Consider the following 24506-nt stretch of genomic DNA (forward strand, 5'->3'; position numbering starts at 1 on the left):
ATATTTTATAAAAGTTGGGAGGTAACCTGCTGCAGTAGTTAGAATACAGAATAAAGTTGGAGTTAATAGGGAAAATAAAAACAATTGCTATTTCACATAGAACTTAACCTTTTAGAATAATCTTTGGTGATTCAAGATAGCAATCAATGATATGTTCTTCCAAAAGATCACAGATGTGCTAAACAAGCAGACTTTTGTTTTAGGCACAAGATTTCCCTTTCTTTAGTAGATGTTATAAATCAGACCTACTTGTGTGGAAGCATTGGGTTTTTGATCTGAACTTCCTCTTCTGTTTCTTGTGGGAATATAATTTTTATACATATATATATATATATATATATATATATATATGCACACACATACAAACAGACATATTCTCTTCTAGAATACTCATATTGACCCTGGCTATATTAATTGCTGTCCTGGACTAAAGATATTCTTAGTTTTACTTAGGCTACTAAAGATATCTAGGATAAAATATTTTCTAAATCCTATCTCTTTAGTTATAAAAAGTCATCCCAGAGCATTTTAAAAAATGAACATGAAGTATTTAAAAATTCAGGCCTCAAGTTCCTATGACTGATTTCATTGAATGTCATGTTAAATTAATATATATCTTCTTGGTAAGAACGCAAGCTACTTTTCAGCAGGGATGATTTCATTTTTAAACATCTCAGTGCCCAACATAGTAGAAAACATGTAGTATGTGCTTAATAGTGATTTGTTGATCTATAGATGAACACATCTTTAGCATGTAGGCACTACCAAGTGAAGCATAAGGAAAATTAATAAGTGAAACACATTTTCAAATACTATTTGCTTTAGATTTATTACATTTTATACCAACTCATACTATGTAGAAAAATAAATTCCTGTTTCTAATAAAAATAAAAATTGTGAAAGAGGATTTTGGTATATTTTCAGTGCCATTTTTGTGAAGTTTACGAGGCACCTGTTATATTCATTTTCATCTTTTATTCATACTTTAAGTTAATAATATATTCACCTCTTAATATATCCTAGGACCAAAATGTAGGAATAAGACCAAGCAAATATGAAAGTGCAAGAGCATACCATTAGAAACCACGAAAAAGACAATGTAAATAATGGACATAACCTTTAGCTATTCCTGAGAATGTAATTAATAAAAATGACCTGTTAGAGGTAAGAACTGCCTTAATTTGTCCTATTCTCCCATTCTCATTCTCTAGGTTTCATGTCTTAGTCCTTCCCTTTTCTCATTCTGTTACCAAGTCTAGGAAGTAAGTAGCCATTCACTTCCTCCATTGGATGTTAAAGTTAGACCCTGGACAGCTTTTTGTGAGTATCTGTGGCTGCTCTGAAGAGACTCCTTGACTTAGGAATTCTGGTATTATTGTGTTTAAACTTTGAAGATTTGCTGTTCAGCTTTACCTTCAGTTCTTCAAAATTTAAAGACCTCTGTTCTGGAGTTTCATAGCTCAGAATGGAAATCTCTTCAAAGTTACCTCTTAATAGTGTTTTCTTCTCAATGTCTGTGCTTAAAATACCTGTGTCAAATGCCTTTCTTGGCCTCAATATGGTAACAATATACAACATTTCAATACTGAATTGAAGAAATTCCTATGACAAGTTGACTTCTTAAAGTTAATTATGGACTGCCTCTAGGTTGGGATCTTATTGGACCATGGATAAGAGAAAAGATTGGGAAGGCATAGTCAGATTTTCCATCACGTATGAGGTAGCAGAAGGAAGAGTATCAGGATAGGAAGTTTGCAGAAAATGATTTCCTGATAGTAATATAAAACTTGAAGATGTGGAAGTGTATATGCAAGCCATTATTCTGAAAAAAATAAATGTATATTACTTGAACATTACAAATTTATAAGTTCTGCAGTATAGCCTATTTCTTCTGGTTTTCAAAATTTGGAAAGGGCAACCATAATCTTCCTCTACCTCCATTTTAGCTTTTTAAAATACATAGAACAATACCATTATACTTCTTGGATTAAATTAAAATATTCAACATTAAATAAATCTTTTTAAAAAGAATTTAACATTATATTGGGCTAAATGATTTATTTCCGTGTATCTAAACAGAAATGTGATTTCAGTGACAGCCTCATGCATATATACACATGGCAATTTAGCATAGTAGAAAGAAGTACAGTTAGAAAAAGTCCAAAGATCCAGGTTCTGGGCTGGAACAAATTCTTTGCTTTCCTTGTGACCTTGGGGAAATAAGTTATGAAACCTTTTTTCAGACAGTTATGTGTTGCAGTGGATAGAATGGTGGGCCTGCAACCAGGAAGACTTATCTTCCTAAGTTCAAATCTGGCATCAGACATCAATTAACTATGTGACGACACTAGGCAAGTCACTTAACCATGTTTGCTTCAGTTTCCTTATCTCTAAAAAGAGCTGGAGAAGGAAATGGCAAAACCATTGCAATATCTTTGCAAAGAAAACTCCAAATGGGGTGACAAAGAGTTGGACATGACTAAAAAAATGATTGAAGAAGATCTTCTCTTTCCTCTTTTTTTTTAATGGGTAGTATAATATCGGCAATACTTACCTTATATTGTTGTTATGAAGTTCAAATGAGATAGTTATATGTAAAGCATTTAGAAAATAAACTGCCATACGAATCTGAAGTTATTAGTTAGTGGTACTATATTAGTACTTAATTTTTCCATAGGAATAATTCTAAGGTTCAAATAGGGGGTAAAAGAAAATTTGGCTCTTTTCTCCTTGAGTCTACACCACCAATTTCTCAAAACATTCCTATTTATGAAATGATAATGCTTATTTTATTCTTCATTAAAAATCAGTCAATAAGTTGTAATTTTTAACCATAGAAAATTCATGAAGACCACCTACTATATCTGTAAGTTGAGGAAAAATATTCTAATCAAATCAGATGTTTTACAAATGATGAAGTAAATATTAATAACTGTAAACTTTGGTTTGGGATTTTTTTGTTGTTGTTCCATAAAATACTAGGCAGAAAATTGTAAGAAACCCAGTTGAGCAATCTGCTCAGCAGTGACCCAGAACCCAGAGGGAGTAGCATGATATGTGAAATGAAGGAAAAAGACACTGAACACTTCAATTCCTAAAGTGTGAGTCATCTTGTTCACCAATGGGTCATTGAGGATATGAACAATTTCTATTTTTTCTGTGATTTACTTCTTTCATTTTTGGTATTCACTAAGCTGCTTGAAAAGAGTATTCTTTGCCTAAAGAGGATTTTCTGCTCTTTGTGGCAAATACCAGCTTTTAGAATACTTTCTCTTCATTGTATATGGTAACGTGACTTTTCCTTGTTTACTTTTTATAATCAGCATTGCTCAGGCTTTTTTTTTCTAGTGTCACTTAAAAAATTGCATTAGTCATTGTTATCTAAAATCAGAGTATAGTTTCTCAATTACCTGATAAACCTTCCCTTGGGATTTATGCATCTCTTTAATAACAACAAGAACATCTGTACACATTAACAGTAGTTCCCAAAAATTAATCAGTGAAAATATTTGGTTGAAATGTTAAATAAATAACAATTGTAATTTTGTAATTATCACAATTAACCAAGGACACTTCCCTGTCTTTTTGGGTCATATAATTTTGGGGTGAATAAACTAGAGGGCAATAAGAACTAGGAAGAAAGGAAATAAATGTTGTTTCTGTTTATCTAGGGAAGTGTCATAAAGCTTAATGTTAATATAAGCTAACTTGCCCATAATGAATGATAATGAAGGATCACCCTATGGTCCTAATCCCTTGATTATAAAAGGTATGAAATTGAGAATGACCTATTCACATGTTGAAAAAGAAGTATAAGACATTTTTTATAATACTTTGTTCTTTTAGGGTACATGAACAAATCCTTCATCAAACCTGATGGAATATTAGGGCAGCTAGACATTGGCTAGCTGAGGATTGGTGCTGCCCCAGGTGATCTTTTCTAGGCAACCTTTCACTGGATCAAAAAAAGAGCTACTATCTGTCACAATCTCGAGTTTATCAATGCATGTTGGTACATTCTCTTCAACTAATAGTCTTAGAGTGTCATCTAGAGTATGTAGATGTTAGGTGAGTTGCTCAAGGTCATTCAACTAGTATCTGTACAAACCAAGATCTGGGGCCAACTCTATCACTGTGCTACATTTCCTTTTCTGATGATAGATAGAATATGTATTATTGTCCTAATTTTGTACATAAGGAAACTGAGACTTTGAAAGGTGAAGTAAATATCCAAAGGTCACAGAACTGGTAAACATCAGAACTGGATTTGAACCCTCTATTCTTCTGACTCCAAAGCTGAGGCTATGTACTCTACCATGCTGCCTTATAGTGGGCTCTATTTAGTAGAGGAGTATTCTTGTTTTGGATTGTGTCTTGCAGAGATTTTATCATGGCACTAACTTTATTTTTAATAAAAGGTATGAAAGTCAACCAGCTTCCCTCTTCAGCTAGAGAACTTGTCCATAGCACTATAGTCATTCTCTCCCTAATCTCTTTTGATCTTCCCCTGTTTTTAATTCCATGGTGTTTAAAATTTTACTGTCATACTGTAAAATTTTGGTCTCATCAGGAGTCAAGTTCACATTCATCTGACTAAACAGTATGAAGTTAAGCAGATTAGTTGTTTATACCCAGTATAAAGTAAGCAACAAAAGTAATCATGGGGGTCTAATAGCATTCATTTTTTTTAAACTTTCTTTAGAGATTGGAATGTGCCTTATTTTTTGTATTGATTTTAATTAGTGAAAATTATAGCTATTAGTATTAGTCATGTATACATTAACAGGTAAAACAATCATATTGTTTTTACAGTTCAACTTACACAAATGTTTTCACATAAGGTTACTTTATGTGTCCTTTTCTTAGTCAGCAGGTTAAATCATCTGGGATTTATTCTTGCCAATGACAGTAGCAGGATATCTCTGGGCACATACAAAGAGTATTGGCTTTATAGTTAAAACAAATAGATGCTAGATTTACCATTTATTAACTCTGACCAAATCACTTCCAATCTCTGGGTATTTGGCTCTCAATTTCCACATCTGTGGGAACTGGTGTCTCACTTCTATGGCTTAATGATAGCACTTTTGCCCCAGAGAGGTAGAGAAGACAATAAAACAAGTCCTTAGACATTTTTGTAAACAACAGCATGATTCCATTTTAAATAGACTAATGGTGGTTATCAGAATGCAGGAAACTACTTAAGTTCAGGTAATTTGACTATTGCAGAGGTGGAAGAAGCACTTGAATGAGACTTAGTAATTTTTTACCATAACAACTATGTTGCAGCTGTCATTGATGCCTTCAATTAGTCAGACTGGCAGAATTGAAAAATATCAAATAGTGTGTCAGCATCTGTCTCAGAAAGGCTACAGAATATACAGAAAAACAGTGATAATTGGAGCTCTAGGAGGTTGGGATCTGGCTAATAATTTGATATTATCTAAACAGAGAGTGTTGGAGTAAACGATTTCTTGCTTAGCTCTAACAATCTGTAACCCCAGTTCTTTAAGGATACATCAGTATTCATCCTGGAACTTCTTTTAGCTTCAGAATGCTTCTAGCAATTATAGGCTCATACTGTGCTCTAGAGTTGTCTTGGAAAGAAAACCCAGCACTTAAAATTTAGGTTAAAAGTCAGGACAAGGGTTTTAATTTGTCTAAGGCTATACATCATGGCACAGAGAAGCTCAGTTGGTCCCTAAGGAAAAGAAATCTCTATGAGAAAAGAGAGCTTCAAAATGCAAGTAGTATCTCACAATAATTTATTATATATAGAAAACACACGGCCATAGTAAGTTCACAATCAGTCAGCTACTAGTGTTAGCTAAGGTGTGCATGTGTGTGTGTGTGTGTGTGTGTGTGTGTGTGTGTGTGTACTCTAAGGGAAGAGACCCACGATTTACTAATCTGCTATTCTTTCCTTGTCTTTAAGAGTCAGCAAAAGGAATGACACTATTTTTGGTTAGCATTGCCCAATATCTGAGGTAAAAGAAGGCAAAAACATAAGATTTTGTATGACTATTTACTTAAACTGAAATGGAAGTCTATTAAAAGTGACATTTAAATCAAGAAAAGGAAAATATAATTACCTTTGTCAACACTAAAACCTCATCCACCTCAGATAACAAAATTTTGGTTGTGGAAACCTTGCTATTTTAGCTTATTATCTCCATTTTTCACTCTGAATGGCTTTCTCCAGCCAAATGCAAGCATTGACAATCTTCCATATGCAGTTTTATCCATTTGTTTTTTTTTTGAATCATCTTTGCCTTTGAGCTCTAGAATGAGATTCCTGAGGCAACTTTTTTTTTCTTTTTTTAAAGGGGATACCCAGAATGGCAGATGCTTGCTTTCTTCCCAATTCAGAATTCACCAAAACTCCAAAGAAAAGGGGATAGTGAATCATTATACTGACTCCTAATTGATATGATCACAGACTTTTGGCACTTCTTGGTAATATATGAGGTATATTACAGATACTAGCAAAGATGAGCATTAAACCAGGCAACTTCATAAATTATTTCTTTGATTTTTTTATCTTCCTTCTTAATAATCTAAACTTACTAGAGTAGAATATTTTAAAGCTCATTTGTCCAGTTTTTAGCTTCCACCTTTATGTCTTCATCCTTGCTGAAGGAAGAGAAAGAAACCAATAGATACTCAAGATCATGTCTATAAGCCTTTTGAACTTTTGACACTTCCTCCTCCTCCATTGCTGTTCAGAAAACAATAGAAAAAGCCAAAGTGACTTCTCATAAAAAATGTAGGAGAGCCAAAATATAATAATATTTTGCTTTCAAAAGCTTTATCACAATGGTGAAAAGATACAAACAGGCAATTTGCAAAAAAGGAAATCCATACTATCAATAAATTCTCCAAATTATTAATAAGAGAAATGCAATTTAAAGAAAGTATTTACCTCAAGTTTTACTTCAGAACTGTAAGATTGGCAAAAATTGGAAAAAATTCAATTGCTACAGTAGCTATGGAAAAAACAGGTACATTAATGTACTGTGAACTGGTATAGCCATTCTGAACTGAAAGATTTTAGAACTGTGATCAGTGCAAAGACCAACCATAATTCCAGAGGGCTGTTGATAAAATTTGATACCACCCACCCAGAAAGAAAGTCAAATAAGCAGGATAGTTCTGAAAACTACAAGTTGATCTTATTAAAGGCAAAACAAGGTGGTCATAAGAGACCTGCAGTTTAATGAATAAGCACCTCTCTTCTAGCATATACATGCAATGCCCATTCTACATGCTGTTTAACATCGAAATTAAAATAAAAGAAATTAATATAAAATCTTCATCTCACACTAGTGGTTTATCTATGAAAATACTAAGACAGAGAGACCACATGATTTCCTAATGGCTCATGATGAATTCATGTCTATAAAGCCACAATAATTATTAGATAACACTTGCTGTTATTCCAACTACTGCACGAAAGGTTCCCCTTATGCCAGGTGTACAGAAATCATTATAAAGTGGAGAACTGATAATTATGGTGAATTTGGAATATAAAAATCCATTTCTTGGCCTCAGTTATCTGAATTGACCATCTGCACAACCTTAATTCATCCAACAATTGCTTAATTCTGACTAGAGAGGACTATACATAGATCCTATAATTATATTGTGAATTTGGGACCACCAAATTGGGATTTGATCTAAATTATAAAAGAAAGATTACTTGTTCTAAAAATGCCAAGAGAGAGAGAGACAGAGACAGAGAAACAGAGAGACAGAGAGAGAGAGAGAGACAGAGAAACAGAGAGACAGAGAGACAGAGACAGAGATAGAGACAGAGAGAGACAGAGACAGAGACACAAAGACACAGAGATAGAGAGACAGAGACAGAGACAGATAGACATAGAGAGAGAGAGCTAGAGGTGGTAAGGAGGCTGTGTGGAGAGTAGGAAGAGGAGAGACTCAGTGCTAGTTATATCACCTGGGAGCTACGGTTTGGAATTGCTCCAGCACTGCTCCAGATTTCATAGACATAATAAGAATTGGCCTTTGGGTGAAGAACAAAATTTAATACTTTCAAAATCAACAGTTTTATGCAAATAAAATGTAAGCTGTAAAATGCCAGAGATAATTTAGTTTCCTGCAGTTCTCTGAAGAGGTATAAATTGTTCTTTAAAGCCCTAAACAGAGATGAGAAAAGTCTACTAGATTATAAAGTCTCTTGCAAATTTTAAATTTTATATCTGAGTTACATAAAACATGAATACAACTGCTTTGAAGTTCTTGTCCATCTGGATATTTCTTGATGTGACAGTTCTACTCCACCAAACAACGTCTCTAGCTCTAATACGAGTTAAATTCACTTTGAAATACTACTTCCTTTTTTGAAATGACTAAAACATATGTGCTTGTGAGCAATGGTATTCTGGGAGGACACAAGTTTATGCCAAAATGCTTTTTTATTTTTTTTTTCCTAGATTCCCTCCAATTCTGTAGAAGAAACATTTATTAACATTTTAGACTTGAACTTGCTTGTTTTATTTTGGTCCAGACTGATGATTTCATTGGTTGGTAAACCTCTCTCCACTTGGCAACTGTTTTGTACCAGGTCAGCTATACTGTATCTACAATCATATTCTGTAGCTTATAGTCAGGAGTTGCCTGGGACATGTAGGGGTTAACTGGCATGTCCAGAGTCAAATGCACAGTATGTTTAAAATGCAGGATTTAAAAACAAATCTTCCTGACTTTAAAGCTGGTTCTCCTTAAATTATCCTACAGTGCCTCTCAAAGTAGATTTAGAAACAGAAAAATATGATGAGGAAAAGTAGGGTAAGTGACATGTTACTTTATATCCTCCATAGCACTTATCAAAGTTCAATTCAATAAGCATCTTTTAAGGGTCTACTTCATGTCACGAACTGTACTAAGTGCTGAAGATTAAAGACAAAAACACATTGCAAATAATAAGTACTTAAATATTTGTGGCATAAATTAATGAATGATTAAATTAGATTTCTGACTACCAAGGCAAAGGATAAACATATTTCTCTGGTGTTATAAGATAGCTTTTTATCTAATAAGGTTTTGATAATTATATAGATATATACTATCAATAATAATAATGGCTAGCATATATATATGCTACAGCTAACAAAGCACTTCATATTATCTTATTTGAAACTTTCATCTACCCTATGTGATAAATGTTACCTGTTTTATCCTTATTTTCCATATAAAACCAAAAACCAGAAAACTGAGATTGAGAGAGGCAGAGACTTGTCCAGGTTCATGCATGTGAGATGGGATTCAAGACCAAGTCTTTTAGATTCAAGGTCCAGAAATTAATTCATTATGCCACAGTGCCTCTCAAATATTCTTTCATTCAAATAATCCTATAGGGGGCAGCTAGGTGGCACAGTAGATAGAGCTCAGCCTTGGAGTCAGGAGGACCTGAGTTCAAATTCAGCCTCAGATACATAACACTTACTAGCTGTGTGACCCTGGGCAAGTTACTTAACCCCAATTGCTAAAAAATAAACAAAAAATCCTGTAGTCAATTGTCATGATCTTTAAAGGAAAAAAAAATTGAAACATGATGATAATTAAGTCTGGAAGTGGAAGTTGACCAATTTACTTGTCTCATTTAGACAAAAACAACCTGATTAAAATAGAGGAGAGTTGAGGTGGAGATCTGCACTACGGAAAAACATCTAGTTTAATAACTAGAACTTCCTTTAGTTTTCATCCTGATTCAAATGACAGACAGGCCTTCTCCCCACCTCCATTTCCCTCCGTTCCATTCGAATAATTAAATAGTACTTCTATGTTGAAGACACTGTGCTGGATTCTGGGAAGTCAATGATAGATATGACAAACAGAACTTTTCTAGGAGCTTGCCTGACAAATAGTAGATGTTTAATAAATGTTTATTGAATTGAATTACTGAATTGAAAATAGGGAGGAAATGTGCATAGATAGCTGATGTAGTATGTTAGAAAAAACCCTGGTTCTGCAGTCAAAAGCTCTGGGATTAAATTCTACCTCAGATGCTTACTGTCTATTTGACTTTGAGTAAATGTCTTAAAAATTGTGGGCCTCAATTTCATCAACTATAAACTGAGGGGATTGGATTGTATGCCTGCAGCATTTCTTTTCACATATGAATTGTAAATATAAGGAAATTTGCTCAGGCAAAACACGATAAGGAATTTGAAGAAAGAAAAATCACTTTCTTTGGACTTATAAGGAAATGTGGAAAGGATTTGTTCCAATATAAAACATGAGGTAGGAAGAACTTTACCAGGAAGAAGTTAGGTAGTGTTTGCAATTCCACTGGCTTTTGTAATAGAGTTTTTACAGAATGCCTCATTTTATTTTGAAGTGTTATCAAAATCTGTACTATTAGATTCATTTATATACCATTTTAAATTCTAGAAAACCAAATGTAAATCATGCATCATTTATTGGTTTGTTTGGCTATTCCATTTTTTTCCTTTGTCAATAAAAATAATAAAGTGGTGTTTTCTGTCTTAGAATTCATTGATCTTTTTGAACAGTTGTTCAGAAGAATTTGAGGACTTGTTACGGCTGTTAAAAGAGCATTCACAAGATAAGAAAATCTAGCTCCTCATCCTCCTGACTTAGTTTCTTTATCTGTAAAATGGAAAAAAAATAATCTTTATACTTTCTACTTCACAAGATTATTCACAGGATTGTTAGGAACTTGCTTTAGAAATAGGAAAGCATTATGCAAATGTAAGCTTGTCTTTCTGCCTTCCATAAGACCCTCAGGCTATTACCCTTTAGTGATTTCTCTTCCCCTAGGAAGCTAGCTGCATTTAATATTCATGATAAACTGACTTCACCCATATGAAATTGTGTTTGTTCTGTGAAAGAAATCACAATGTTTTCCCCCCTTTTGTACAAAAGCACTTTGTGTGCCATTATGTCTTGAACCTCACAATAACCTTGTGTGGGAGGTGCTGTAAGTATCATCCTCATTGACAGAGGAAAGAGTTCAACTCAGGTCTTCTGGACAAGTCCATATATAGATATTGATAGAATATATCCATACATAGAAAATAGAATATGTATATATTCTATCTATATCTATATATGCATATGTATATATGGAGAGTATATATATAATATATATATACACACATACATTTTAGATACACATAGAAGAGAGAGAAAAAGAGAGAAAAAGAGAGAGAGAGAGAGAGAGAGAGAGAGAGAGAGAATAAAAGAGTTTCCCTAACTCTTGTCTACTCCACAGGAATAACATCCATTCAGAGATGTCCCTCCTAACTCTATCTCTTAATTTACTTTATATTGAATAGCCATGACAAACAAAATTCAACAAATATTTTCACTAAGGAAGCTACAAATCCATGGATGCCAGAGTTTTCAAAATACCCCTTGTATTTTACTTGAATCAGCAACATTGTTTTAATTAAATAAAAAAAAATGGGACTGGCCATATTACACCCCCAACCATGGTCTAAAAACAGCAATAAATATAACTAAGTTTATGAGAAATGAAACAATTCATTCACCAAACAGTTTACAAAGATGTAAGAACTAATAATATCCGGTGAAAAAAAGTCTCATTACCATTGCCTTGCAGAATATGTATAGCTAGAAGTAACAATACAGCATCACAAGTGCCCTTGTCTCATAGAAAACTGCTTTTATTTTTTTTCCAGGTTTCTCATTTTAATATTTGGATGAAAATTTCTGAGGAAAATAGAAACTCAAATCTCAAATTCTGATCTATTTGTTTAGATTGCAAAACACTTTTCTGTAAAATCACTCCATTTCCGTATGTAAGTCTCCAAAAATATGCTTGATTCTGAAGAAAAAAAAAAGACATGATCTTGGCTTCCTCCTTGGCAGAACAAAACAGGGCAATGCACTAAACCTTGAACTTCTGGATAAAGGTCACTTAATGCCCTGTGGGAGGTATTTCAGTCACATCAAAGCTTTTTGAAGAGAAAAAAGTCAAGAATTTTGTGAAGCAGCTGCACTAAGGCAATCTTTCCCTTTTCCATTTTCTCACATGTCCAAATATTGCAAGATACCATCAGTGTGGCAAATTTCTTGTAGTGAAAATAACTTTGAATTGCCTGTAAGTTGCCAGGTGAATGGATCCACTGATGCTTTACTTCAGAGGAAAGTGAATCAGTTTGAAAGTAGTTGAAGGTAAACTTTTTTCCCTTGTGAAGAACTCACTACCTGTTTGCAAAGGGTAGTATTTTATGATAGAATTTGGGTTGAATTTCAATGATTTATGCATGTCATAGAAACACTTAAATAATTTATAATCATTTGAATTTAGGATTTCCCTATGCAATACTACCAATGAAATAAAATGTGGTGAATTAGTAATGAAATATAATGGTTTACCAACAATGTATAATATGTATGATTTCTCTGAAACAAAGAAGATGTACCATTGAAAAATTGCTAAATCTATCATCTATAGAATATTCAGAAGAGATGCTATTTACTATTCTTGAAGAATATTGAAAGATAATGAAGTGCAATGAAAATGTAGTTTTACTTTCAATGCATCTTTCCCTTTCCTAATAAATATGCCTCATTTACAACTCTTACTTGTACATTATTTCCTAAAGGCATTTTTATCACAAATTAAGTACTAGAGTATGTGCAGCTTAAAAAATAGTCTGCAACTAAAGTGTAATTTATTTGTCTCTAATAGGATGTTTTTGTGAATAAGATGCTATCTCTCTGTAGGCTTTTAAATAAACTATAATTATAAACCATTTAAGGGTTGATAGAATAATTTGTGCACTTTATGCACATTAAAAAACATACTATTATTTGGAGCAAATAGACTTAGACATGGAGATGGGACACAAAGTGAGTGAGGATTGTGTGATACCATAGACTATTTTAAATAATAATTAAAAACAGACTGAATAATAACATGATTTTCTAAAAGAAGATTCCAGTGATGCTCCTGAAACATAAGGAAATGAAGTGATTTTTTTTGTAATTAATAAAGAAAAAATTTAACAAAATCCATTTTTTTCAGTCATAGCTAGGGAAGTTCTCCTCACAGGAGTATCTCAAACAACATACAAGCTCAGTAAATGTTCATTGTCCAAAAGAAAGAATGTGAAGATATCTGGTGAGCCTGTGGGAGGTCACACCCTCCCTCAGTCTTTAACTTTCAATATAACCTTAAGTCAGGAGAAACTTACAGCCATGCTAGAATAACAGTTACCAAACCATCTGGGGAATAATTTTTGACTATTCTTACTATATTACCAGGTATAAGGGTCCTGGTTAGTTGACTCTAATATATATTATATTTAGAATATTTTAACTATAATTAAGCAATTATATACATATAAGCACAAATGAAGAAATAGCCTTAGAGCCATAAACAAACGATTTTGTTGATGTAGAAACCATGGACCTAACTGATTGCAATATAACTTAAAAGAAGACATGTTCCTTAGAGTAAATATTTTTCTCCTTGATGATTGTTAGCTTTTGGTGACATGATTATTTTGGAGCTAGGTCAGTTAGGTGGTGCAGTGCATGGAGCACTTGGCTGAGACTCAGGAAGGCTCATCTTCATGAGTTCAAGTGTGACTGCAGACACTAGCTATGTAACTCTGCGAAAATCACCTAACCCTGTTTGTCTCAGTTTCCTCATCCAGTATCTTTGCCAAGAAAATCCCACATGGGGTCACAAAGAGTTGGAAATGACTGAACAACAGCAAAAAAGTTAAATCCAGGTTCCTAGATATAAGAAGGAAGCACTAGAGTTTATTGAGTAAGGAAGTGACATTGTCTAGATCTATGCTTTAGGATTATTACTTTTCACAGTTCTATGGAAGGCTGGATTGGAGCTGAGAGAGACTAAAAGCAAGGAGACTAATTAAGAGGCTAGTGTAATAGGCCAGGTAATGAGGGCTTGAAGTAATATGGTGGCCAGGTAGATGGAGAGAAGGGGATGGATTTTTGAAATGTTCTGGACAACTAATTGGGAAGGTCCCAATTGTTTCCAAAACTGGGAACAATTTTGAGAAGTAAGAATAAGGATACACACATAAAATAAACAAGGACAGCTATAATTTCAAAACATATAATCACAAAATGAATTTGTGTTGAAATCAACAAAGTAACTGTAGGTAATAGTATATCTGTTATTCAGTTTTCACCAATCACAATCATTGTTTTGAAACATAATTTAGGGGATACCGTCATTTAGCACTGGAACTAAACTCAATATGATAGTTTATGAAGGATAGTGAAGAGAAAATTGATATTAAAATGTCCTAAATGATGTTCATAGTTAGAGATCATAAAACTAAAGAATTTTGGCTGTTCTTTAGAATTCTAAGGTATTTTTCTTTCATTTTTCGATAGTAATGCTAACATAAGGCATTTTCAGTAAAAGCCATGATCAAAATCTATTTTCATTTGACAATATAATTGACTAGATACATTTTTTAAAATATTGGATTTATGGAAATGTACCATCTTCACCTCATATGATAAATTATTTTCAGAATACTACTGCTCACGAGATGTAACTGCACTCCAGAAATATTGTATTTTTTTGTTGGCTATTTTTTAGCCAGTCTCTTCCATTCCTTCTTCAATGGCTATTGCTAGGAATTACCAGAACATCATTGCAGATTGAAATTTTCTTTTTTTCAAAATATTTCTCAAGATTTTCCATCAAAGAAATATATTGTATATATAATATGTGTATGTATACACACACACACACATACACACACACACACACACACACACCCTAGAAGTTCAAAGAAACAAATGATTATCAATGTTTTGAAATGTCAAACATTTTTAGAATATTTATTTTAGTCTCATACATCTATTACTTACCTGCTTGTGAGCATGGTCATATGAATTAATATGATTGTCAAACTCTTGATGTTTGTAATATTGTTTGTCACAGAGTTCACAGTAGAAATTGGCCTTTAGGTCTTCTAGAGCCTTTGCTATTGTGTTCTTCTTCTCAGCATAATCCTGGAGAAAAAGATCCCACAAAGGAGAAAATGCTTTAGATCTCCTTCTGATTTGAGTTGGATTGAAATGGATATTGAGTACAATATTTTAATCACATATAATAGGAAAAAATAAATAAAAGTAAAGCACTTATATGAAGCCATAGTTAAATGGAAGTGGTTTTTTTTTTTCTTTCCACTTTTCATAATAAGTCCTAATATATGCTTGTTGCCAGTCTGGATAAAGAAGGCTTAAGGTCAACATGAAAACAATGGAGGAGTAGAAAAATGAAAACAGTATTAAAAGATAGAAGGGAATAGAAATACTGAATTGAGACAACTGTCCTTTAAAGAAGCAGAGAGGAAATTGTGAGGACTGCTGAGCCCATTTAGCTGTTCATATTTCTGTCTTCAATAGTCAGAAGTTTCCACTTTCTAATCCTAACAACTTAAATGTACCCCAGAGATCTTTGAAAAGATCTGTATTGATATAATAAAGAATAGAATTTTCTTGGAGCCTAGGTATTTTAAATCCTGAATCATTCAAGAAAGATCTCAATTGTGCTCCATTTGTGCAAAGGTATTTATTTAGACACAAATCTATTTATGATGCCCTTTAAAAAGCATTTGTTCTAGACTCTGCTGAAAAATGAGAATAGAGTATATTTTGCCACATCTCTAAACTAAAAAACAAAACAAAACAAAACAAAACACCAAAATGAGACATGACTAAGGCTGTGTCAGAATCTTGCCATATCAACTACTTGAAATAATGACAAAAGTGTTTGTTTACATGTGGTTTTGTTTTATCTGATGCTAAATGACAGACAACAGAATTCTTTACTGATGAAGAAAACAAAACTAAACTTGTTCTTTTGACTTTGTGAAGAGACAGTTGGAAATAATAAAGAAAACAGAGGAAATTACGTAGATTGAAAAGTAATTAGGACAATTCCTTCATTTTAGGGTAAACTTTAAGTACCCCATATTCAACTCATCTGGGAAAAATATATAGTTTCAGATATTCTTGTTCTATAAATTTCTTCTACTTTTCCTTCTCCAGCAATGGTATAGTAGCTGTACCTACCACTCAGACACATCAGTTCTCCTTCTTCATGTATTTTACATCTTCCTTCAAGACAACATTTTAATACTCTCTCTCTCTCCATGCCCTACCCCCACATTTAATTGCATAGTCATTGATGAGAAATGATATTCTGAAAACTGTAATAATTTTTAAAAAGTTAGAATAGCATCTCATAATGTTGGTTGGCACTTCATGTCACTTAATGAATGACTGAGACTTTTACCCAGCTTCAATGAACTTATTAATTATTCACACATATTCAAACTCTAATTAAGTCTATGCTAATTGCGTGCCCCAACTGTCATTTAATCTATGGAAATGTTATTCATTATGGTTCACTTCTCTTTGAATCTATGATTTCTATAAGATATCTTTCTGCTGCTTTTACAAACTATTTGGAAGTATTAAATAAGAAAAAAAATTCCAAATGAAATTCTCTACTTATTATCCATTAAGTCAATATACCTAATCAGTTTAATGTTCATTTCCTCATTGTTCCTTCACCCCTTAAAAAATGTCCAAAACAAATTTGTTGAAATGACAAAAATTATTCAAATAGATTATGTCATGTGTTAGATAATTACTAAAATTGCTTTAAATGAGTGTATTATGGAAACAGCAGTTCTAATGAGGAAAATGCAATGCCATGATTTCATGCCTCAAGTGTGTGTAGTAATGATAAAACCCCATTCAATTTTGAAGGCGTGAGTGCTAAATGGTTTCATAGTCAGAGGCTAAACTGCTGTTCAACTGATTCTCTGCCAATAATACTCTTTCTCTCCAATCCAGTTTTTTTCTCTAATAATTAATCACCTCCTCTTCTCCCCAAATATCTAGATCCTTAAATTTATTGTGTGTTTGTTTTTGTTTGGTAAGGATGGATCTTGCTCAAAGAAAATATCATTTGGTTCTCCTGGAAGAAATACATCCACACTTCTCTTAGGCTATGCCTGTATATCAATATAGTAGCTCAAAACAAAACAAGCAAACAAAAAATTGAGGAGGGAAGAACCAAAAGCAAACTAGTTAATTTCTGGATCTTATAGTATCAAGAAATCCAATATTTGATACTTAATTGGATTTATATTTAGAAATATTGAACTCAATTCAATAGTTTTTCAAGGTTACGGGTAAGGAACCAAAATATTTAACTTTAAAGTAGACAAAGGATGAGAAAAAGCATTTTTCCCTTTTCTGGATATTAATTTTGTTGTATTGTGTCCATGGTCTTAGTTGAATCTTTTCATACTGAGAAAGAAGGGAGGAATGGATTCTTTTAGTGAAATTTATAAACAAAACTGGGCAATTTGAGTGGTAACATTTTTTCCTGGAATATTTTTATCCCTTATATGTTCTCATAGATGTTGAGTATTCTACTACATCAGTTTTTCATCTCTCAACTAAGATAAATAATTAGAATATGTTCTTGTTTAACTCATTTCTCTGACAAGAATATCAGGGCTTTAAGCCTTCATTGTTCACAACCACTGTTCCTTAATCTTGAAGATTTGTGATGGTAGAATGGAGAAGAGAAACTGTTTGTTGGACTGATTCCAAGCCTACAAGAATGGTTTAGAGGGGAAGAGAGAAAACTTCAATTAGAAGAAAAATGTGCAGTGACATTTCACAGCATTTTATTTGTATAAAATAAAGTAAATCATTTGGATTAAATTCTAGAATAATGGTATGCTTTCATTTAAATATAACTAAAAGGTCTGAGATGTTGAATAACAGTCATAATTAATTACTAAATAACACATATGGATATTTCTCCCATATCTGCTGTAATAACTTGAACATGGTTATTAGATTGGAAAATAAAGAATATAATTATTTATCAAATTAAAACAGAAAGAAATTCCCTCTGAAGAAACGTGATGGAGGGGAGATAACTACATGCATTGCATAGATATACTGATGCAAAATTACAAAAATAAATCTAATACAATTCCATTGTTTTCCAGATAAGAAAACTGAGGCATATAGAATTGACTTTGCCACAGTAGAAGAGTTAGTGCTATCAGTGACAGACATAGGAGCATATATCAAATGTCTGTATGTCCATGTCATTGGTCTTTAAACTATATCCAACCTTCTAAGACTCTTTACTCATCACTGTGAAAAGAAGACCTATGCTCTTTTGACTCCTAAGCCCATTCTCTCATCCTGATTGGTTAACCCCAAATAAAATTCTCTAAATTATAGTGTAGTGGCTGACTTTATCCTTGGTCCTTAAGTTGTATTCTTTGTGAATTAGTACTGAGCCCGGGTGTCCTACAACAAGAATGATATGACTCTAGTTCTTATACAAGCCTCTGTACTGTTTTCAGTAGAAAATTGTCTATCAGATAAAGGATGTCCTTCACTCTGTGATGTTTGATGGTCTCTGCTTACATTTCATTGGCTGCTTCAGTATTACTGACTCTCCTTAGGGCCAGTCAATATTAGATACCTCCTGTTCCTCTCAGATACTTAGTTCATTCACATCATTGCTACCTGCGTTTTTTGCTTATCTCATGTTCATCTTTCTTTTGAGATGAGCAGTTCACTAAATCAAGACATACTTTTTTTTGTCACCTCTAAAAAAGACTGTTGTGAACGTCTTCTTCAGTCATTGGCTTGATTATTAGGTAATGTGTCAAGAGATGCAACTTATTAAACTAAAGTTGGGAAGAGAATTATTCTTTTCTCTGGCCAGAGCAACCTAATTCTGTCAAGGAAACTATATAGATGGGCAAAATAGGAGAGTGCCTGTCAATCAAATAAGAAAATCAATGCAATACTTTTTTAATCTTGAGTATGGCGTCACCTATTAATGTTTCAGAAATATATTAATTGCTTTTTCATCAAAAAAGACATACTTCTTTTTAAAGCACTGCATACAAAAGGAGTCAAAGACAGATTAAATGATCTACAAAGAACACAAAGGGTAGAAAACTATACCACACATAAGGTGAATATCTTGAGGACTCCAATAAGAGGATTTTCAAGTGCTTTTACTGCTTTATCATAAGTGTTCTCCAAGTTTGAGCTTGTCTTCTATTTTCTATATGGGAGTGTGTCATAGATCTTAAGGGTTGGGGCTCTTTTATGCCAGTTGTTCTTACTCTACCACTTTATATTTCTTTCTACGATCCATATTTCTTTCAAAAAAACTAAAGCTGACTGACTAATTGATATCACTGACTGCAATCAGGTAGAGGCATAACAGTGGAGGCTTGAACTATAGCATTAGAAAAAAATAACCCTTCAACCCTTTAAGATTAGTTGTAGAACCATAAGGGGATGCACCAGTTTTTCTCTGGGCATTTTACCTTTTTAAAAGTGGGAATTGGGAGAATTAGTCCAGAAAATGTGTTTGCTACACTATTTAGTTTCATTTACCATCTTTCAATTTGTAACTTTAAATATATATGCCCTATTGGTTTCCCTTCGAGTAAAAACAAATAAATAAACAGATAAGAGAAAAACAGGAAATGTATTTGAATGATAATTGGTTTCCACATTGGGAAATTAATGTTGCTAACTTATACCAGTTTTTGGGTATTGGTATTTCCAGAATGGTATAGTTAAGAAAGAATCAGATTTTATGTCAGGATGACCTGGTATAACCCTATTTGATAATATCTGAGGAAAACCTAAAACATCATTTATTTCATCTCCTTAATTTTACAATGAAATTAGGCCCAGAAAGTAAAATACCTTGTCTTAATATTATTGGCCAATCCTATATTCAAATCTCATCCTTTTATTTTTAAGCCTTGGGCAGTTTCCACTATACTAGGCAGCCTCCTAGCTTTCTTTGCTGAAAAATGCATAATGAGCTTCATACAATGGTATGATGAGTATTCTTTGAAAATACAAAGCCCTAGATAAATGGTATTTTAAAACAATTTTTCCCACCCCATGTATTTGTTTTATCTTACTTGTTTAGACTTATCTAGTCTTTTGGGTAAGCACCTTGAGGGCTTGTACTGTGTCATTTTGGAATACTAAACACACTGTACACATTATCAATACTAAATGATAGTCTTAATTACACCCCACATCCAGCTGTTTCTATTAGAAATAATAAAGGATATGGAATTGTATAAAGGGATTGTAAACAGATAGGACTCTAAATAATCTAATATTTCCAAGTGACCCCAAAATACTTTTTGACTTAAAAAATTCCTTATCTTACACTTTTCTTTCAGAGTGGTCATTTATTATTGTTTCTTTGTCACTCAAGAATCACAAAAGCCCTGGAAGTATACAGAGAGCAAAGATTTGTACCCTTACTTGAAATTTACAGTTATCTTGACAAACTCAATTATAAGTCAAAAAACATAATTGAGAAAAAATCCAGGAGTCTCTCCCCCATAAACATAAACAGTGCTTTCAAAACCCTATTGCCTTTTGTAATGAGATCTTAAAAGTGAAACTTAAATCTCATTTCCTCAACAAAGACCTAAGCTTTGTCTTAAAGCAAAATCTATAGAGAATAAGGATCAGAAGCCTAGCATGTAAAGAGCTAGGGAGTTTCAGAGGTGCTTTTTCACTTGTAGAAAATCAAATGTGTAATCAGTGTTTATTTTCATTCATCGCATCACAACCTAGATATCTATAGTGATTCTCAATTCAAATGTGAAGTGCAACAAGCGCCTGCCTCCCCACCACCCAGCTAACTGCCTTAATCTTTCAATATACATTGGGTCAATCTATGCACTCTGAGTAGATAAATGATTATTAACCACTTTCTACAAAAGTCCTTGCTCTGATGCCATATCCTTAATTGAAGTACTTTTCTCTATGTTCAAATACTACCAAATAAGTTAACAAGCCAACATTTATTAGGTACTTGCTATGTACAAGGAACTGTGTAACTAATGATCTTTGTAAAGCTTTCCTAGAATAATACCATTTGAATTTGACTTGGCAGTCTGAACAAACACAGATTTTGAGATCCATTCTAGAAAAGGATTATCTAATAGTTGCTGAAATTTATATAGCACCAATTATGTCTGTTCAGAGACTTGCCCAGCATCACATAACTATTAAGTGTTAGAGGCTGGATTTGAACTTAGTCCTTCACATCTTTAGGCACAGTGCTCTATCCACTGGGCCACCTACCTGCTATATCTCAATTAAATGAGTTCTTCTTCCTAACTTGGTTGCCCCCTATCCTTAATGTCTGGAATCTTGGTTGCTGGAAACTTCTAGCTTCCTAGCTTTAAAGTATATAGTAGCATCCCAGCCTGCAAAATGAAGAAGCCTAGGGGAAACTTCCAAAACCCCAGCAGTAATGGTCTCAAATCCCTTTTCCCTAGCAATGCAGTTTGAATATCAACTAGTCTCCAATTCCTCAGGAGTTTTCTCTCCTCATTAGAATAAATCAGCCTCAGTTCCCAGGTGTAGTCAACTCCCTCCCTTTTCCCAATGCCTGGTCCTGTTAGAAATATATAAGCACCCCATAAAAACTCATTAGACTTTCCTAATTTGGAGAGATGGTGTCCCATTTCCTCCAGGGGCCATAGTAGTAGCCCAATTTTGCCTGAGGGCACAAAGGAACTGTTTCTATCATTTTCCATGATTGTCCTTTGTCTGGTGAGTCCTACTCCACAATAAAGCTGCTTTGCTTTACTGCCACAAGGTTTTGTTGTGGGCTCTATATATTTTTAAAATTTTAAGCAATTTATTTATTTTTAGTTTTCAAATCCAGTTTTATAAGTTTTTAAGTTTTAAATTTTCTCCTCCCTCTCCTCTCCCCTCCCAAAGATAGCTTCTGATCTGATACAGGCTCTACTTATACATTCATATTAAGCATATTTTCACATTAGTCATGATGTATAGAAGAATTAAAACTAATGGGAGGAACCCCAAGAAAGAAGAAATAAAACAAAACAACAAAAGAAAAGGAGAGCAAATAGTATGTTTCTATCTGCATTCAGACATCCATGGTTCTTTTTCTGGATGTAGATAACATTTATATTTCTTTATGCTGGGCCCTGGTTCCTGAAACTTCTTAAGGCTAGCAAAGACACTAGCTAATGGTTTCCTGCCTGTTAATGACTTTAGAAAAGGGAAATCAAGTATTTTCATGTAATTAAATTCCTGTACCCTCTATAAAACACCCAGTTCCCTTTTCAAGGACCTATCTAGTTGAGTGGGACTGACCCTAGCACCCTAATGGGAAAAAATAACGAAAATCATATAGAACCTGAGTACCGGGGCCAGGGATTCACTTACGAGTTCAGCAATCCTGTTTTAATCCAACTCGGATTTAAAAATCACCTCACTTAAGGCCTGGAATACTCACTTGAAAGTATCCTGACTCTCTAGAGATCCAGTTGTTTCCTTTTCCCTCTTAGTGACTGAGATGCATATGTATCCTTCCCCTTTCCCTTCCTTCCTCGGGTTCTTAGAGGTGGTGGTTTAGCATTAAGTAACTTTCATCATGAGAGATAAAATACACCCATAATAAAAGATATAGCACTCCTAGTATCATTGACTTGTTTTTGTCTTCTGTGAAAAGCTCAGAATTAAAAAAAAGAAGCTACAATGGGCTGGGGCATTTTGTCATAATAATCATTTCAGGAAACTTACAGTACTTATTTATTAAGTGTCATGGTGGGTAGAGTGCTGGATGTGGAATCAGGAACACTAATCTCCCTCAGTTCAAATCTGGCCTCAGACACTTAATAGCTACGTAACTCTGGGCAAGTCACTTAACCTTGTTTGCCTCAGTTTCCTTATCTGAAAATAAGCTGAAGAAGGAAATGGCAAACCATTCCAGTATCTTTGCCAAAAAAAACCCCAAATGGGGTCACAAAGAGTCATACACGACTGAAAACAATGTCAGTAAAATTCAGTAGTAAATTCAATTAAATTCAGCACAACTGTATGGTTTAAAATGTCAGATTTACTGTGTGAGCCAGGTTATATGTTCAAATGTACTTTTTCTATGTTGGCTTTGATTAATATATTTCTCCAATGCCTCATCCATGGTATGGAGTAGATCATAAGTTTTTCAAAACTATTCATTGGAGTATGAATCTACAGTATTTATGAAACTGGAAACAATTCCAGCATATTCCAATGATTGTGCATCTCATCTATGGAAACCAGCTTTACTAAGTTCAGAGAGGCTGATTTAAATGTTGATGACAGACTGATAAATTTTACAACCACAGTAGCTTTGAAAGACCATTCACTAAATTTTAAAAGAACTGACATCTATATTTGTGGATGGGGATGAACTGAACCCATCAATCTTGGAAGTGTTAGAGTTTGTCTTATTTTCCCCCAGAAATTTGTGAATTGCTTGAGAACTTTGTCTATAGTTGCTATCTTATCATTTCAATATTGTGACACTTGAATGAAAGAATTTGACTGATATTACTGTTGTATATCTCTCTAACCAACTGTGAAAAAATTTTAAATTAAGACAATATTATATTATTTGGTTGCCTTCAATGCCTCATTTCTACAGGCCTATTTCTGAGTCATTTTTTATCTTAGTGGCCTTCTCTCTGGTGAGTAAAAGATTATTTCCTTTGAAATAACACAAGCACCATATCTCAAGATTACAAAGTCTGATTTCTAAGCAAGTTCAATGTATTTTGCAATCATTTTTCTCAGAGATCTTGCCAGTACAAGGGGAAAATGCACCACCATCATTTGGATATCCTGTTTTGATTTACAGATCAGAGAAATTTGTTATCTACACATTGGTTTGCTCTGGTAGCACAGAGAACGCCAGCTTGATAATATCCTGATGTTGTAGTCATACTGCTGATTTATTTTTTTTCTTTTTGAATTCCAGCACATCTTCTCTTCTCTATGTTGAATGACCTAAGATCTTCTTCAATATTTTATTCCTTAAAGATCCTAGATAATCAGAGTGAAATTTTGTTTTTCTTCCCTCACTCTTTTTGTAATTGTATTTGAGTTACTTTTATTTTATTTACATATGCTATATTGATTATGTATTTCATATATACTTATATATGTATACATAAACACATATACATTTCATTTATTGTTTTATATCAACTTTTCATTTTTGTAAGTTTTACAAGTATAAAGGTGGGGTTGAAACCACCCTACCCCATATCAGCTTTGATATTTTAACTTGGTGAGAGCATGGCTCAATGAATCAGTTGAAGGACAATTAGACTAAGTGTGAAAAGTCTTTGAAAGACATAGAATTAAATGAAATGAGGCCAAAAATGACATCTCTTCCAACAGTCCTTGAAATTTAGTCACACCTGCCCAAGTTTTCTACATATTACAAAGTAAGTTAATAAGGAAAAGGCATTTTAATAGAAATTGTAGCATGTGTCTTTGCAGAATTCTATCAAGGAGGAATCTCTCAGGGTCAAGAATGAGATGCCTCAGCTTTGGTCAAATCTCTTTCCCCTCATATTTAACCAGAAAAGGACTTT

The 24506-nt window shown here is 33.5% G+C and overlaps 1 protein-coding gene across 1 annotated transcript in view; it reads right to left on the reverse strand.

Moving 5' to 3' along the window:
* The window catches only part of ZNF804A (zinc finger protein 804A), a 409776-nt gene that overhangs the window by 53370 nt on the left and 331900 nt on the right, over window positions 1–24506 (reverse strand). Inside the window, exon 2 of the mRNA XM_027865722.1 lies at window positions 14872–15015. Coding sequence (XP_027721523.1) covers window positions 14872–15015 — 144 coding nt within the window. The remainder of the gene's footprint in view (window positions 1–14871; window positions 15016–24506) is intronic.

This window comes from Vombatus ursinus, unplaced genomic scaffold (genome assembly GCF_900497805.2).
Source record: "Vombatus ursinus unplaced genomic scaffold, bare-nosed wombat genome assembly UNPS02014779.1, whole genome shotgun sequence".
Classification (NCBI taxonomy): domain Eukaryota; kingdom Metazoa; phylum Chordata; class Mammalia; order Diprotodontia; family Vombatidae; genus Vombatus; species Vombatus ursinus.